The following is a 13,705-nucleotide window of genomic DNA, read 5'->3' on the forward strand; positions in this document are numbered from 1 at the left end:
ACCTTTACATATTGAGTTGTATGCACATTGTGTCTATTGATGACACTTTGTTTATGGAAGTTTAACACTAGGAGTGAGTGGACTAGTTATTCAGTAAATAGTTCTGATTTGGTTTCATTTGAAGTGATCTCTACTTCTAAAACTAAAGTGTCTTAACTGTTCTCTAATGTACTGTTTTACTAATTGAAACCCCTTCACTGTTCCAATAATGTGTGGTTTTCTAATTAAGCACCTTCACGATCACATTTATTGTTGTGCTAATTAAAGTTCCTACAATGAAGCCATCTCTTTGATAAATAAGCCCCTCATGTAAGCGCTGACTGCAAGGATTTTGCTGGTTATCAGGGAAACAGTCTCAATAACGCCTCTCCCCAACTGCCTTTTAAAACATTGTGATATTGTTGGTATGACGCAGTGTGGTGGGGGCTTCTGAGCTATTGCACGGCTGCTGTGCTGATGAGATGTTTGCCCCAGATAACCACAGGAGGATGTTCATTTTGTGTGTAAGCTTTTTCTCTCAGATTCATGAGTGATCATTCTCTGGTTCAGGCGGTTCTCAGAGCCTTTTTTGCTCCATTCAAAGAAATTTGCTTATACACGACCTTGGCCTGTAGTGGCGATTGTGTGGCTTTTGTACCTTCTGTGAGCACTTTGTACATGAACATGCATTTATTAAAACATTCCAATGTATGATTCTGACACAAAGTTAGGATGTACCCTCAGTTATTTATGACTTAATTATAATAAGCAGTATGAGTAAAGCTTGTAATTAACAAGTTGAGCATCCTCTGTTATAGGCAGGCCCCCTATGTGCTGTTTTTAGTTTCTCTAACGTCCTAGTGGATGCTGGAGACTCCGTAAGGACCATGGGGAATAGACGGGCTCCGCAGGAGACTGGGCACTCCAAGAAAGATTTAGTACTACTGGTGTGCACTGGCTCCTCCCTCTATGCCCCTCCTCCAGACCTCAGTTAGAATCTGTGCCCGGACAGAGCTGGGTGCATTTTAGTGAGCTCTCCTGAGCTTGCTAATAAGAAAGTATTTTAGTTAGGTTTTTTTTTTTCAGAGAGCTTCTGCTGGCAACAGACTCTTTGCTACGTGGGACTGAGGGGAGAGAAGCAAACCTACTAACTGCGGCTAGGTTGCGCTTCTTAGGCTACTGGACACCATTAGCTCCAAAGGGATCGAACACAGGAACCTAACCTTGGTCGTCCGTTCCCGGAGCCGCGCCGCCGTCCCCCTCGCAGAGCCAGAAGACAGAAGCCGGCGGGTTGAAGCAAGAAGACGTCAAAATCGGCGGCAGAAGACTCCTGTCTTCATATGAGGTAGCGCACAGCACTGCAGCTGTGCGCCATTGCGCCCACACTAACCCACACACTCCGGTCACTGTAGGGTGCAGGGCGCAGGGGGGGGGGGGGGGGACGCCCTGGGCAGCAATTGATTACCTCCTGGCAAAAAAGCAGCATATATACAGCTGGGCACTGTATTATGCATGAGCCCCCGCCATTAATTTTACACAAAATCGCGGGACAGAAGCCCGCCGCTGAGGGGGCGGGGCCTTCTTCCTCCGCACTCACCAGCGCCATTTTCTCTCCACAGCTCCGCTGAGAGGAAGCTCCCCAGGCTCTCCCCTGCAGACTCACAGTAGAAAGAGGGTAAAAAGAGAGGGGGGCACATAAATTTAGCGCATTAATCATTTATACAGCAGCTACTGGGTAAACACTAAGTTACTGTGTGATTCCTGGGTCATATAGTGCTGGGGTGTGTGCTGGCATACTCTCTCTCTGTCTCTCCAAAAAGCCTTGTGGGGGTCCTGTCCTCATATAGAGCATCCCCTGTGTGTCGGTACATGTGTGTCGACCTGTTTGACGAGGAGGGCTATGTGGAGGCAGAGCAGGTGCAGATGAATGACGTGTCTCCGCCGACGGCGCCGACACCTGATTGGATGGATATGTAGAAGGCGTTAAATGATAATGTAAACTCCTTGCATAAAAGGTTGGATAAAGCTGATGCCTTGGGACAGTCGGGGTCTCAGCCCATGCCTGATCCTACAGCGCAGAGGTCGTCAGGGTCTCAGAAGCGCCCACTATCCAAAATTGTTGACACAGATATCGACACGGATTCTGACTACAGTGTCGATGACGATGATGCAAAATTGCAGCCTAAAGTGGCTAAAGCCATCCGCTACATGATTATAGCAATGAAGGATGTATTGCACATATCAGAGGTAAACCCTGTCCCTGACAAGAGGGTTTATATGTATGGGGAGAAAAAGCAAGAGGTGACTTTTCCCCCTTCACATGAGTTAAATGAGTTATGTGAAAAAGCGTGGGATTCCCCCGATAGGAAAGGGCTGATTTCCAAAAGGTTACTTATGGCGTACCCTTTCCCGCCAACGGACAGGATGCGCTGGGAATCCTCCCCTAGGGTAGATAAAGCTCTGACACGCTTATCTAAGAAGGTGGCCCTGCCGTCACAGGATACGGCCTCCCTAAAGGATCCTGCCGATAGGAAGCAGGAAAGTATCCTGAAGTCTGTTTATACACATTCAGGTACTCTACTGAGGCCGGCGATTGCGTCGGCCTGGATGTGTAGTGCTGTAGCAGCATGGACAGATAATCTGTCTGAGGAACTGGATACCTTAGACAAGGATACCATTTTACTGACCCTTGGGCATATAAAAGACGCTGTCCTATATATGAGGGATGCCCAGAGGGACATTTGCCTACTGGGCTCTAGAATAAATGCAATGTCAATTTCTGCCAGAAGGGTCCTGTGGACTCGGCAATGGACAGGTGATGCCGACTCCAAAAAGCACATGGAGGTTTTACCTTACAAGGGTGAGGAATTGTTTGGGGACGGTCTCTCAGGCCTAGTTTCCACAGCTACGGATGGGAAGTCAAATTTTTTGCCATATATTCCCTCACAGCCTAAGAAAGCACCGTATTACCAAATGCAGTCCTTTCGATCACAAAGAAGCAAGAAAGTCAGAGGTGCATCCTTTCTTGCCAGAGGCAGGGGTAGAGGAAAGAAGCTGCACCATACAGCTAGTTCCCAGGAACAGAAGCCCTCCCCGGCTTCCACTAAATCCACCGCATGACGCTGGGGCTCCACAGGTGGAGCCAGGAGCGGTGGGGGCGCGTCTCCGAAATTTCAGCCACCAGTGGGTTTGCTCACAGGTGGATCCCTGGGCTATACAGATTGTGTCTCAGGGATACAAGCTGGAATTCGAAGTGATGCCCCCTCACCGTTACCTCAAATCGGCCCTGCCAGCTTCCCCCATGGAAAGGGAAGTAGTGTTAGCGGCAATTCACAAGTTATATCTCCAGCAGGTGGTGGTAAAGGTTCCCCTCCTTCAACAGGGAAGTATTCCACAATGTTTGTGGTACCGAAACCGGACGGTTCGGTCAGACCCATATTGAATTTAAAGTCCCTGAACATTTATCTGAAAAGATTCAAGTTCAAAATGGAATGGCTCAGAGCGGTCATTGCAAGCCTGGAAGAGGGAGATTTTATGGTGTCTCTGGACATCAAGGATGCTTACTTGCATGTCCCCATTTATCCACCTCATCAGGAGTACCTCAGATTTGTGGTACAGGACTGTCATTACCAATTCCAGACGTTGCCGTTTGGGCTCTCCACGGCACCGAGAATATTTACCAAGGTAATGGCAGAAATGATGGTGATCCTGAGAAAGCAAGGAGTCACAGTTATCCCATACTTGGATGATCTCCTCATAAAGGCGAGGTCCAGAGAGCAGTTGCTGATCAGCGTAGCACACTCTCAGGAAGTGTTGCAGCAGCATGGCTGGATTCTGAATATCCCAAAGTCGCAGCTGATTCCTACGACGCGTCTGCCCTTTCTGGGCATGATTCTGGACACAGACCAGAAGAAGGTGTTTCTCCCGGCGGAAAAGGCTCAGGAGCTCGTGACTCTAGTCAGAGACCTCTTAAAACCGAAACAGGTGTCGGTGCATCACTGCACGCGAGTCCTGGGACAGATGGTGGCATCGTACGAAGCCATTCCCTTTGGCAGGTTCCATGCGAGGATCTTTCAGTGGGATCTGTTGGACAAGTGGTCCGGATCGCATCTTCAGATGCATCGGCTGATCACCCTGTCCCCGAGGGCCAGGGTGTCTCTTCTGTGGTGGCTGCAGAGTGCTCACCTTCTCGAGGGCTGCAGGTTCGGCATACAGGACTGGGTCCTGGTGACCACGGATGCGAGCCTCCGAGGATGGGGGGCAGTCACTCAGGGAAGAAACTTCCAAGGGTTGTGGTCAAGTCAGGAGGCTTGTCTGCACATAAATATCCTGGAACTAAGGGCCATATACAACGCCCTGAGTCAAGCGGAGCCTCTGCTTCGCAACCAACCGGTGCTGATTCAGTCAGACAACATCACCGCAGTGGCTCATGTAAACCGCCAGGGCGGCACAAGAAGCAGAGTGGCGATGGCGGAAGCCACCAGGATTCTTCATTGGGCGGAGAATCACTTGCAAGCACTGTCAGCAGTGTTCATTCCGGGAGTGGACAACTGGGAAGCAGACTTCCTCAGCAGGCACGACCTCCACCCGGGAGAGTGGGGACTTCATCACGAAGTCTTCACTCAGATTACAAATCGATGGGAACTGCCACAGGTGGACATGATGGCATCCCATCTCAACAAAAAGCTACAAAGGTATTGCGCCATGTCAAGAGACACTCAGGCGATAGCTGTGGACGCACTAGTAACACCGTGGGTGTTCCAGTCGGTCTATGTGTTTCCTCCTCTTCCTCTCATACCCAAGGTGCTGAGAATCGTAAGAAAAAGAGGAGTGAGAATAATACTCATTGTTCCGGTTTGGCCAAGAAGGACTTGGTACCCGGAACTGCAAGAAATGCTCACAGAGGACCCATGGCCTCTGCCTCTCAGACAGGACCTGTTGCAACAGGGGCCCTGTCTGTTCCAAGACGTACCGCGGCTGCGTTTGACAGCATGGCGGTTGAACGCAGGATCCTAGCGGAAAAAGGCATTCCGGATGAAGTTATTCCTACGCTGATAAAGGCTAGGAAGGACGTGACAGCAAAACACTATCACCGTATATGGCGAAAATATGTTGCCTGGTGTGAGGCCAGGAAGGCCCCTACAGAGGAATTCCAGCTAGGCCGGTTCCTGCACTTCCTACAGTCTGGAGTGACTATGGGCTTGAAGTTGGGGTCCATAAAGGTCCAGATTTCGGCCCTATCCATTTTCTTTCAAAAGGAACTGGCTTCTCTTCCTGAAGTTCAGACGTTTGTGAAGGGAGTGCTGCATATTTAGCCCCCTTTTGTGCCACCAGTGGCACCTTGGGATCTCAACGTGGTGTTGGTTTTCCTGAAATCCCACTGGTTTGAGCCACTTAAGACCGTGGAGCTAAAGTATCTCACGTGGAAGGTGGTCATGCTATTGGCCTTAGCTTCGGCTAGGCGTGTGTCAGAATTGGCGGCTTTGTCATGTAAAAACCCCTATCTGGTTTTCAATATGGACAGGGCAGAATTACGGACTCGTCCGCAATTTCTGCCGAAGGTGGTGTCATCTTTTCATTTGAACCAACCTATTGTGGTGCCTGCGGCTACTCGTGACTTGGAGGATTCCAAGTTGCTTGATGTAGTCAGGGCTTTGAAGATCTATGTAGCCAGGACGGCTGGAGTCAGGAAAACTGACTCGCTGTTTATCCTGTATGCATCCAACAAGCTGGGTGCTCCTGCTTCAAAGCAAACCATTGCTCGCTGGATCTGTAACACGATTCAGCAGGCTCATTCTGCGGCTGGATTGCCGCATCCAAAATCTGTGAAAGCCCATACCACAAGGAAAGTGGGCTCTTCTTGGGCGGCTGCCCGAGGGGTCTCGGCATTACAGCTTTGCTGAGCAGCTACTTGGTCGGGTTCAAACACATTTGCTAAGTTCTACAAGTTTGATACCCTGGCTGAGGAGGACCTTGTGTTTGCCCATTCGGTGCTGCAGAGTCATCCGCACTCTCCCGCCCGTTTGGGAGCTTTGGTATAATCCCCATGGTCCTTACGGAGTCCCCAGCATCCACTAGGACGTTAGATAAAATAAGATTTTACTCACCGGTAAATATATTTCTCGTAGTCCGTAGTGGATGCTGGGCGCCCGTCCCAAGTGCGGACTTTCTGCAATACGTGTATATAGTTATTGCTTAATAAAGGGTTATGTTATGTTGGCACCCATTGTTGATGCTCCGTTGTTGTTCATACTGTTGACTGGGTAAGTTTATCACAAGTTATACGGTGTGATTGGTGTGGCTGGTATGAGTCTTACCCTGGATTCCAAATCCTTTCCTTGTAATGTCAGCTCTTCCGGGCACAGTTTCCTTAACTGAGGTCTGGAGGAGGGGCATAGAGGGAGGAGCCAGTGCACACCAGTAGTACTAAATCTTTCTTAAAGTGCCCAGTCTCCTGTGGAGCCCGTCTATTCCCCATGGTCCTTACGGAGTCCCCAGCATCCACTACGGACTACGAGAAATAGATTTACCGGTGAGTAAAATCTTATTTTTTGTACTATGCCAAACACCTTCCTTTTAATATCATTATGAACATTTTCAGGCTTGTTGGGAAATTAGATTGATCATCCTGTGTGATCTGTCATCTTCCAACTAAAGTAACAGGTTTAAGTGTAAATATTATCCAACTGCTTGATGTGGATATGCAATGGCCAGGACTTGTCTGACTTGACAACCCATGTACAGTATGTGGTCAAATTCTGATTCTCTTGCTTGACTCCAGGTCTGCATAAAAAGTGATATGAATGTATGAACTCGTAGGTATAGATGCTTGTTCTTCATCAGCTGTTTTGACTGTTCCCTTTTAGGTGCTGCAGGAATGTGCCTAGCACAGATTCACAGGACAGTTGCAGTGTCACCAGCAGCACTTCGCCTGCACCAAATATGCAGAAGAAACATCCGCTGGCTGGTCTTCCATCCACCCAAATGCAAGGTAGGCACAACTCTGGAGACTAAAGCTAATGCAGTATATTGCATCAACATGAAGCAGCAAGTGAAATTAATGTCAGCAGCCAGTCATCCAAATGTTTAATTCATCGGATCTGTTTTTTTCCCTTCTTTTCTAATTTCATAAAATGTTTTCAACGAAGTGTGTACACTGCCTTCGGCATGTCCGATATATCGCCTGTGGCGCGCACACACTGAACGATATATCGCGCGTCCACACAATATATCGTTCATGGATGCATTCCCCTGCATCTGGGGACTCTGCTAATAACCCATGGGAGGGTGCAGTTGCTGTTACACACTAGACAATGTGCCCAATATGTTGGTCCGACCCGCCGTTTCAGATGACATATTGCCTATTGTGTACCCAGCTTTACTAGCCATGAATTGCTTCATATAGAGCAGGGGTGGCCAACCAGCCAGAGACAAAGAGCCAACAAATCTTGTTAGGTAAGTCAAAGAGCCGACATCCAGCAGAAGGCGCGTGTGCAAAAATGGGGTGTGACCTTGTGCCTGCTAGGCCACGCCCATGCTATAAAATACATTGAAAAAGCCAGAGCCAAATGAAATACATTTTAAAAGCAGATCCAACATAAAATACATTGAAAAAGCCATATCCACATAAAGTATATTGAAAATGCCAGATTCACATAATATACTTTAGCTCCACCATGTGTCACTCCAGCCAGCACCCTCCTGTGTCACTCCAGCCAGCTCCCCCATGTGTTACTCCTGCCAGCTACCCCATGTGTTACTCCTGCCAGCACCCTCCTGTGTCACTCCAGCCAGCTCCTCCATGTGCTTCTCCTGCCAACACCCTCCTGTTACTCAAGCCAGCTTCCCCATGTGTCAATGTGTCATTCCTGCCAGCACCCTCCTGTGTTACTCCAGCCAGCTCCTCCATGTGCCACTCCTGCCAGCACCCTCCTGTGTCAATCCCGTCAGTTCCCCCATTGTCTCTCCTGCCAAGATCCTCCTATATCACTCCAGCTAGCTCCCCCTTGTGTCACTGCAGCACACCCTCATATGTCACTAACGCTGCCCCCCCCCAACTCGTGCCATTGCAGCAGGCCCTTATATGTCTTCTGTTTGCAGGTGGCTCCCTCAGTTTTTCGTCTCCGTAGTGTTGCTGTGTGTCTGGCTGGCATGCAGCAGTTTCCAGATCTGTTGTGGTCATGTAAGTGTCAGGAGCCACATCTGAATAAAGAAAGAGCCGCATGTGGCTATATCAGCAGTGGCCCACGGATTGGCCACTGCTGATATAGAGTTTCTAAAGACCTAGGCAAAAAACATACAGAAGTGTTCTATTGTCAGCTTAGTATAAATATCCCTCCAACATTGGATGCCAGCATTGCCATATTCTAGTAATTATGATACATTAATTGCAATTGGACACTTTTGATGAACCCAGCCTTTCTCCCGTTTTCTGTCACTTCTTCTTCTTCTTCTTCTTCTTCTTCTTCTTCTTCTTCTTCTTCTTCTTCTTCTTCTTCTTCTTCTTCGTCTTCGTCTTCTTCTTCTTCTTCTTCTTCGTCTTCGTCTTCTTCTTCTTCTTCTTCTTCTTCTTCTTCTTCTTCTTCTTCTTCTTCTTCTTCGTCTTCTTCTTCGTCTTCTTCTTCGTCTTCTTCTTCTTCTTCGTCGTCTTCTTCTTCGTCTTCTTCTTCGTCTTCTTCTTCGTCTTCTTCTTCTTCGTCGCAATGGGAGGCCTCTGAATTATACATCCTGTGCCTTTGACTTCTCCTTACTGCTGTGACTCATCCCCCTTCTGTATTTTAGAAGGGTTGTCCATATTCAGATAATATTAATTCATTGGCTTGTACATATTCCAATTAGATTTCAGACAGACATTGACTGGACAGATTTGTTCGTTTCCTTGCACTTGATGTGACCAATGTTGCATCGTATTCTAAAAGAAAACAACTTGTTGATGGCTTAAACTTAGGAGGTCAAGGAGAAAAAACAAAGTGTTTGGTAAAACTTGTATCAAGGCATGTACAAGAGAATAAAGCCAACTTATGGTAGAAATACCCTTTGTAATTGCATATCAAGGGAGGGCACGCTGTATCATTTTTTTCAGTGATTGTGTTTGCAACTTGAAAGTAGAAATAGATGTAAAAACAGCGCTAACCAGGTGCCAATTTCAAAATAAATATACAATTGTATATTTATTTTGAAATTGGCACCTGGTTAGCGCTGTTTTTACATCTATTTCTGCTTTCATGTTAGGGTGACTGACTATCACCCATCTTTAACAGCTGCTTAGAAAATCAGCTCTGTCCCAAGCGCCTGAAATGATATTAATTTATTAATATAAACCTTTTCTTTTTTTGTGTTTGCAACTTGTCTGCTATATAAAGAAGCCTTTATGATTGTCTTTTAAGAACTTTATGCAAGTTGCTTTAAATTAAACAATGACCCGCAACAATACAAACATGCACATTACAAGATCAGGAGCTTGTCAGAGCTCAAGATATTTGAGAAACATTATTTTCAGGCATAAACCTTTTGTATTACTGCAGGAGCCACCTGAGATCTTTTATGGCTGAATATACTTTATGGCCATATAAGGCTAGCTAACAAGACCAAATGCACATTTTAAATATAATTTCTGGACTTTTTTCAGTATGTGACGCAGTGTGGAGTTTTATGTCAGAGGGCAAAACCCATGCCAGACCTTTCTGACTCGGCAATACAAGAAGAAGAGAAAAAGGCTCTATCTGCTGCACTCGCCATGCCAATCAAAGACCCGTCCAAAGATCATTATGCTCAGGAAGAGCTAGCAGCTTCTGCCAAACTAAGCATGCAGCCCCATGCTTCCCCCGAGGATAGAGGCTGGAAGGAAATAAAAGTAAACTTGTCCACCCTACCTGGAATTTTGGCTCGTCTCTCCAAAATCAGGCTATCAGGTATGTACTGATAGCTCGGTTATTCATTTTCCTACAGTATTATCTCTGAAGAAACCCTTTCACATGTTAGAGAATATGATTGCCTAGAGCACTGTGTACAGAAAAACTTACCATTTTTCTATGCTGTCTGGTGTCAGATGAGAGCATAAGATTACTGGGAATGCTGGGACATCACACTGCACATTTTAAAAACCGTTTATCTACATGAGCTAAACAATACACTAGGAATAATGATTACACAAAATCTGACCTGCTTGCTTTCTGCCCATTTCCTTGTCAGCATGTCTAAATAATGCTAAATAATGGTATAGATGGGATGGGCCTTTAGCATTACCATTTTACATACATAGAGAATATACCACAAATAAAAATCCCATTTTTTTGCACGTGTTCTACTACACTTCTCTCTGGGCCAGCAGGGAAGTTTCTACCACTTGGCAAGGATGGCACTCACCAGGGGCACTGGCTAAGGAGGGGCGCCAGCGACCAAGTGATAGATACCCATAGAACACATAGTAGAGGTTAACACCCACCGTTACCGCAGTCACGATGATGAATTAGTTGGGGGAAACGGGATGCTACCGGCTCTGGGAAGGCAGCGAGGCACCTCCTCTTCCTTCTCAGTTACCCTTCCAAGCAGTCCCGAGTGGTCTGCCAAACACAAGCCAGTCAGCAGTAAGCACTAATATAGCATATGATCTCTGCGGTAACTACACTGACACTACAGCCTGGCGGCCTCTTTGGGCAGTCCGGATCACAGGTCGCAGTATAATCTGAAGTTCTATCTCGGGGCAATATGGATAACTAGACTACTGACTTCCTGTCCAGCTCTGTTGAGACTACAAGTCTGCCAGCACTACAAGTCCTTGTCTACTGGATTTACTGGGACTTGTAGTGCCATCACAGTTGAAAAAAAATGTGTTTTCAGTCTGCTTTAGTAATGTTCTATACAGAGATGTAGTCACGCTCATCGTTTCCACGATGCATACACACAGGCATACGCATCGTGGCAAACTTCACTATATGCTTTGTTGTGAGTAATCACAACCGGTGATCGCTCATAAGAATAAATGGGCATGCGTGTGTATTTGCAGGCTTGCATTCATTCACGGGCGCACTAGCTGCACCATCCGGGCTGAGATGTGTATGCATTGCATAATATCTCCTCAGAGTACCCGCCATCACCCTCCCTGTGACTCCCCCTCAGGCTCCCTGCCCTCATTCTCCCTGTGACTCCCCCTCAGGGTCCCTGACCTCACCCTCCCTGTGACTCTCCCTCAGGGTCCCTGCTCTCACCCTTCATCTGACTCCCCCTTAGGGTCCCTGTCCTCACCCTTCCTGTGATTCTCCCTCCGTGTCCTTTCCCTCACCGGCCCTGTCACTAACACTCAATATTCCTGCCACTCATACTGCCTGTCACTTACTCTGACCCTCATTGTCCCGTCACCTGTTGTATATCTCCCACTGACCCTTAGTGTCCCTACACTCATCATTTACAGTATTCCTGCCAGTCACAATATTGCTCTCCATAAGTACCTCACAGTCACCCACAATGTTACTGTCACACGATCATAATGGCTCCATCATTGTCCTCCAACCAAAAATGAGCAGAAAAGAGCAGTAGAACAGAAGCAAAGCTACAGACATAGATGGGAAAGGAGAGACAAAGGAGAATATGGGGGTTGTGCAAGTCCCGTACTTTGCCATTTGTTCTCGTACCCCTAGATACACTCATGTAGGCCAGCTACATACATGTATGTAACACAAATGAAAATCAAAGTTTCTCTAACGTCCTAAGTGGATGCTGGGGACTCCGTAAGGACCATGGGGATTAGCGGCTCCGCAGGAGACTGGGCACAACTAAAGAAAGCTTTAGGACTACCTGGTGTGCACTGGCTCCTCCCACTAAGACCCTCCTCCAGACCTCGGTTAGATTCTTGTGCCCGGCCGAGCTGGATGCACACTAGGGGCTCTCCTGAGCACCTAGAAAGAAAGTATATTTAGGTTTTTTATTTTCAGTGAGATCTGCTGGCAACAGACTCACTGCAGCGAGGGACTAAGGGGAGAAGAAGCGAACCTACCTAACAGGTGGTAGTTTGGGCTTCTTAGGCTACTGGACACCATTAGCTCCAGAGGGATCGACCGCAGGACCCGACCTTGGTGTTCGTTCCCGGAGCCGCGCCGCCGCCCCCCTTACAGAGCCAGAAGCACGAAGAAGGTCCGGAAAATCGGCGGCAGAAGACTTCGGTCTTCACCAAGGTAGCGCACAGCACTGCAGCTGTGCGCCATTGCTCCTCATGTACACCTCACACTTCGGTCACTGATGGGTGCAGGGCGCTGGGGGGGGGGCGCCCTGAGGGCAATAAATAAATAACACCTTGGCTGGCAAAATATACATCATATATAGTCCCAGAGGCTATATAGATGTAAAATTACCCCTGCCAGTATCACAGAAAAAGCGGGAGAAAGTCCGCCAAAAAGGGAGCGGGGCTTCTCCCTCAGCACACTGGCGCCATTTTCTCTTCACAGTGCAGCTGGAAGACAGCTCCCCAGACTCTTCCCTGTAGTTTTCAGGCTCAAAGGGTTAAAAAGAGAGGGGGGGCACTAAATTTAGGCGCAATATATGTATACAAGCAGCTATTTGGGGAAAAATCACTCAGTTATAGTGTTAATCCCTGCATTATATAGCGGTCTGGTGTGTGCTGGCATACTCTCTCTCGGTCTCCCCAAAGGACTTTGTGGGGTCCTGTCCTCAGTCAGAGCATTCCCTGTGTGTGTGCGGTGTGTCGGTACGGCTGTGTCGACATGTTGGATGAGGAAGGTTACGTGGAGGCGGAGCAGAGGCCGATAAATGGGATGTCGCCCCCTGTGGGGCCGACACCAGAGTGGATGGATAGGTGGAAGGTATTAACCGACAGTGTCAACTCCTTACATAAAAGGCTGGATGACGTAACAGCTGTGGGACAGCCGGCTTCTCAGCCCGCGTCTGCCCAGGCGTCTCAAAGGCCATCAGGGGCTCAAACAACGCCCGTTACCTCAGATGGCAGACACAGATGTCGACACGGAGTCTGACTCCAGTGTCGACGAGGTTGAGACATATACACAATCCACTAGGAACATCCGTTACATGATCTCGGCAATGAAAAAATGTGTTACGCATTTTCTGACATGAACCCAAGTACCACATAAAAGGGGTTTTATTTTTGGGGAGAAAAAACAGCCAGTGTTTTGTTCCCCCATCAGATGAATGAATGAAGTGTGTAAAGAAGCGTGGTTTCCCCCGATAAGAAACTGGTAATTTCTAAAAAGTTACTGATGGCGTACCCTTTCCCGCCAGAGGATAGGTCACGTTGGGAGATATCCCTTAGGGTGGATAAGGCGCTCACACGTTTGTTAAAAGGTGGCACTGCCGTCTTAGGATACGGCCACCTTAAAGGAACCTGCTGATAAAAAGCAGGAGGCGATCCTGAAGTCTGTATTTACACACTCAGGTTATATACTGAAACCTGCAATTGCCTCAGCATAAATAGTGCTGCTGCAGCGTGGTCTGACACCCTGTCAGATAATATTAATACGCTAAGACAGGGATAATATTTTGCTAACATTGAGCATATTTAAGACGTTGTCTTATATATAAAGGATGCACAGAGGGATATTTGCCGGCTGGCATCCAGAATTAATGCAATGCCCATTCTGCCAGGAGGGTAGTAGAAACCCTGCAGTGGACAGGTGATACTGCATTTAAAAGGCACATGGAGATTCTGCCTTATAAGGGTGAGGAATTGTTTGGGGATGGTCTCTGGGACCTCGTATCC

At 47.6% G+C, this 13,705-nt stretch overlaps 1 protein-coding gene across 2 annotated transcripts in view; it reads left to right on the top strand.

Annotated features, from left to right (window-relative positions):
* Positions 1-13,705, top strand: part of LOC135056166 (protoheme IX farnesyltransferase, mitochondrial) — a 316,437-nt gene that overhangs the window by 34,738 nt on the left and 267,994 nt on the right. For both annotated transcript variants that reach the window (XM_063961020.1, XM_063961019.1), the window contains exons 2-3: positions 6,846-6,970; positions 9,608-9,890. In XM_063961020.1, the coding sequence (XP_063817090.1) occupies positions 6,846-6,970; positions 9,608-9,890 (408 nt within the window). The remainder of the gene's footprint in view (positions 1-6,845; positions 6,971-9,607; positions 9,891-13,705) is intronic.

Source organism: Pseudophryne corroboree, chromosome 3, assembly GCF_028390025.1.
Source record: "Pseudophryne corroboree isolate aPseCor3 chromosome 3, aPseCor3.hap2, whole genome shotgun sequence".
Classification (NCBI taxonomy): domain Eukaryota; kingdom Metazoa; phylum Chordata; class Amphibia; order Anura; family Myobatrachidae; genus Pseudophryne; species Pseudophryne corroboree.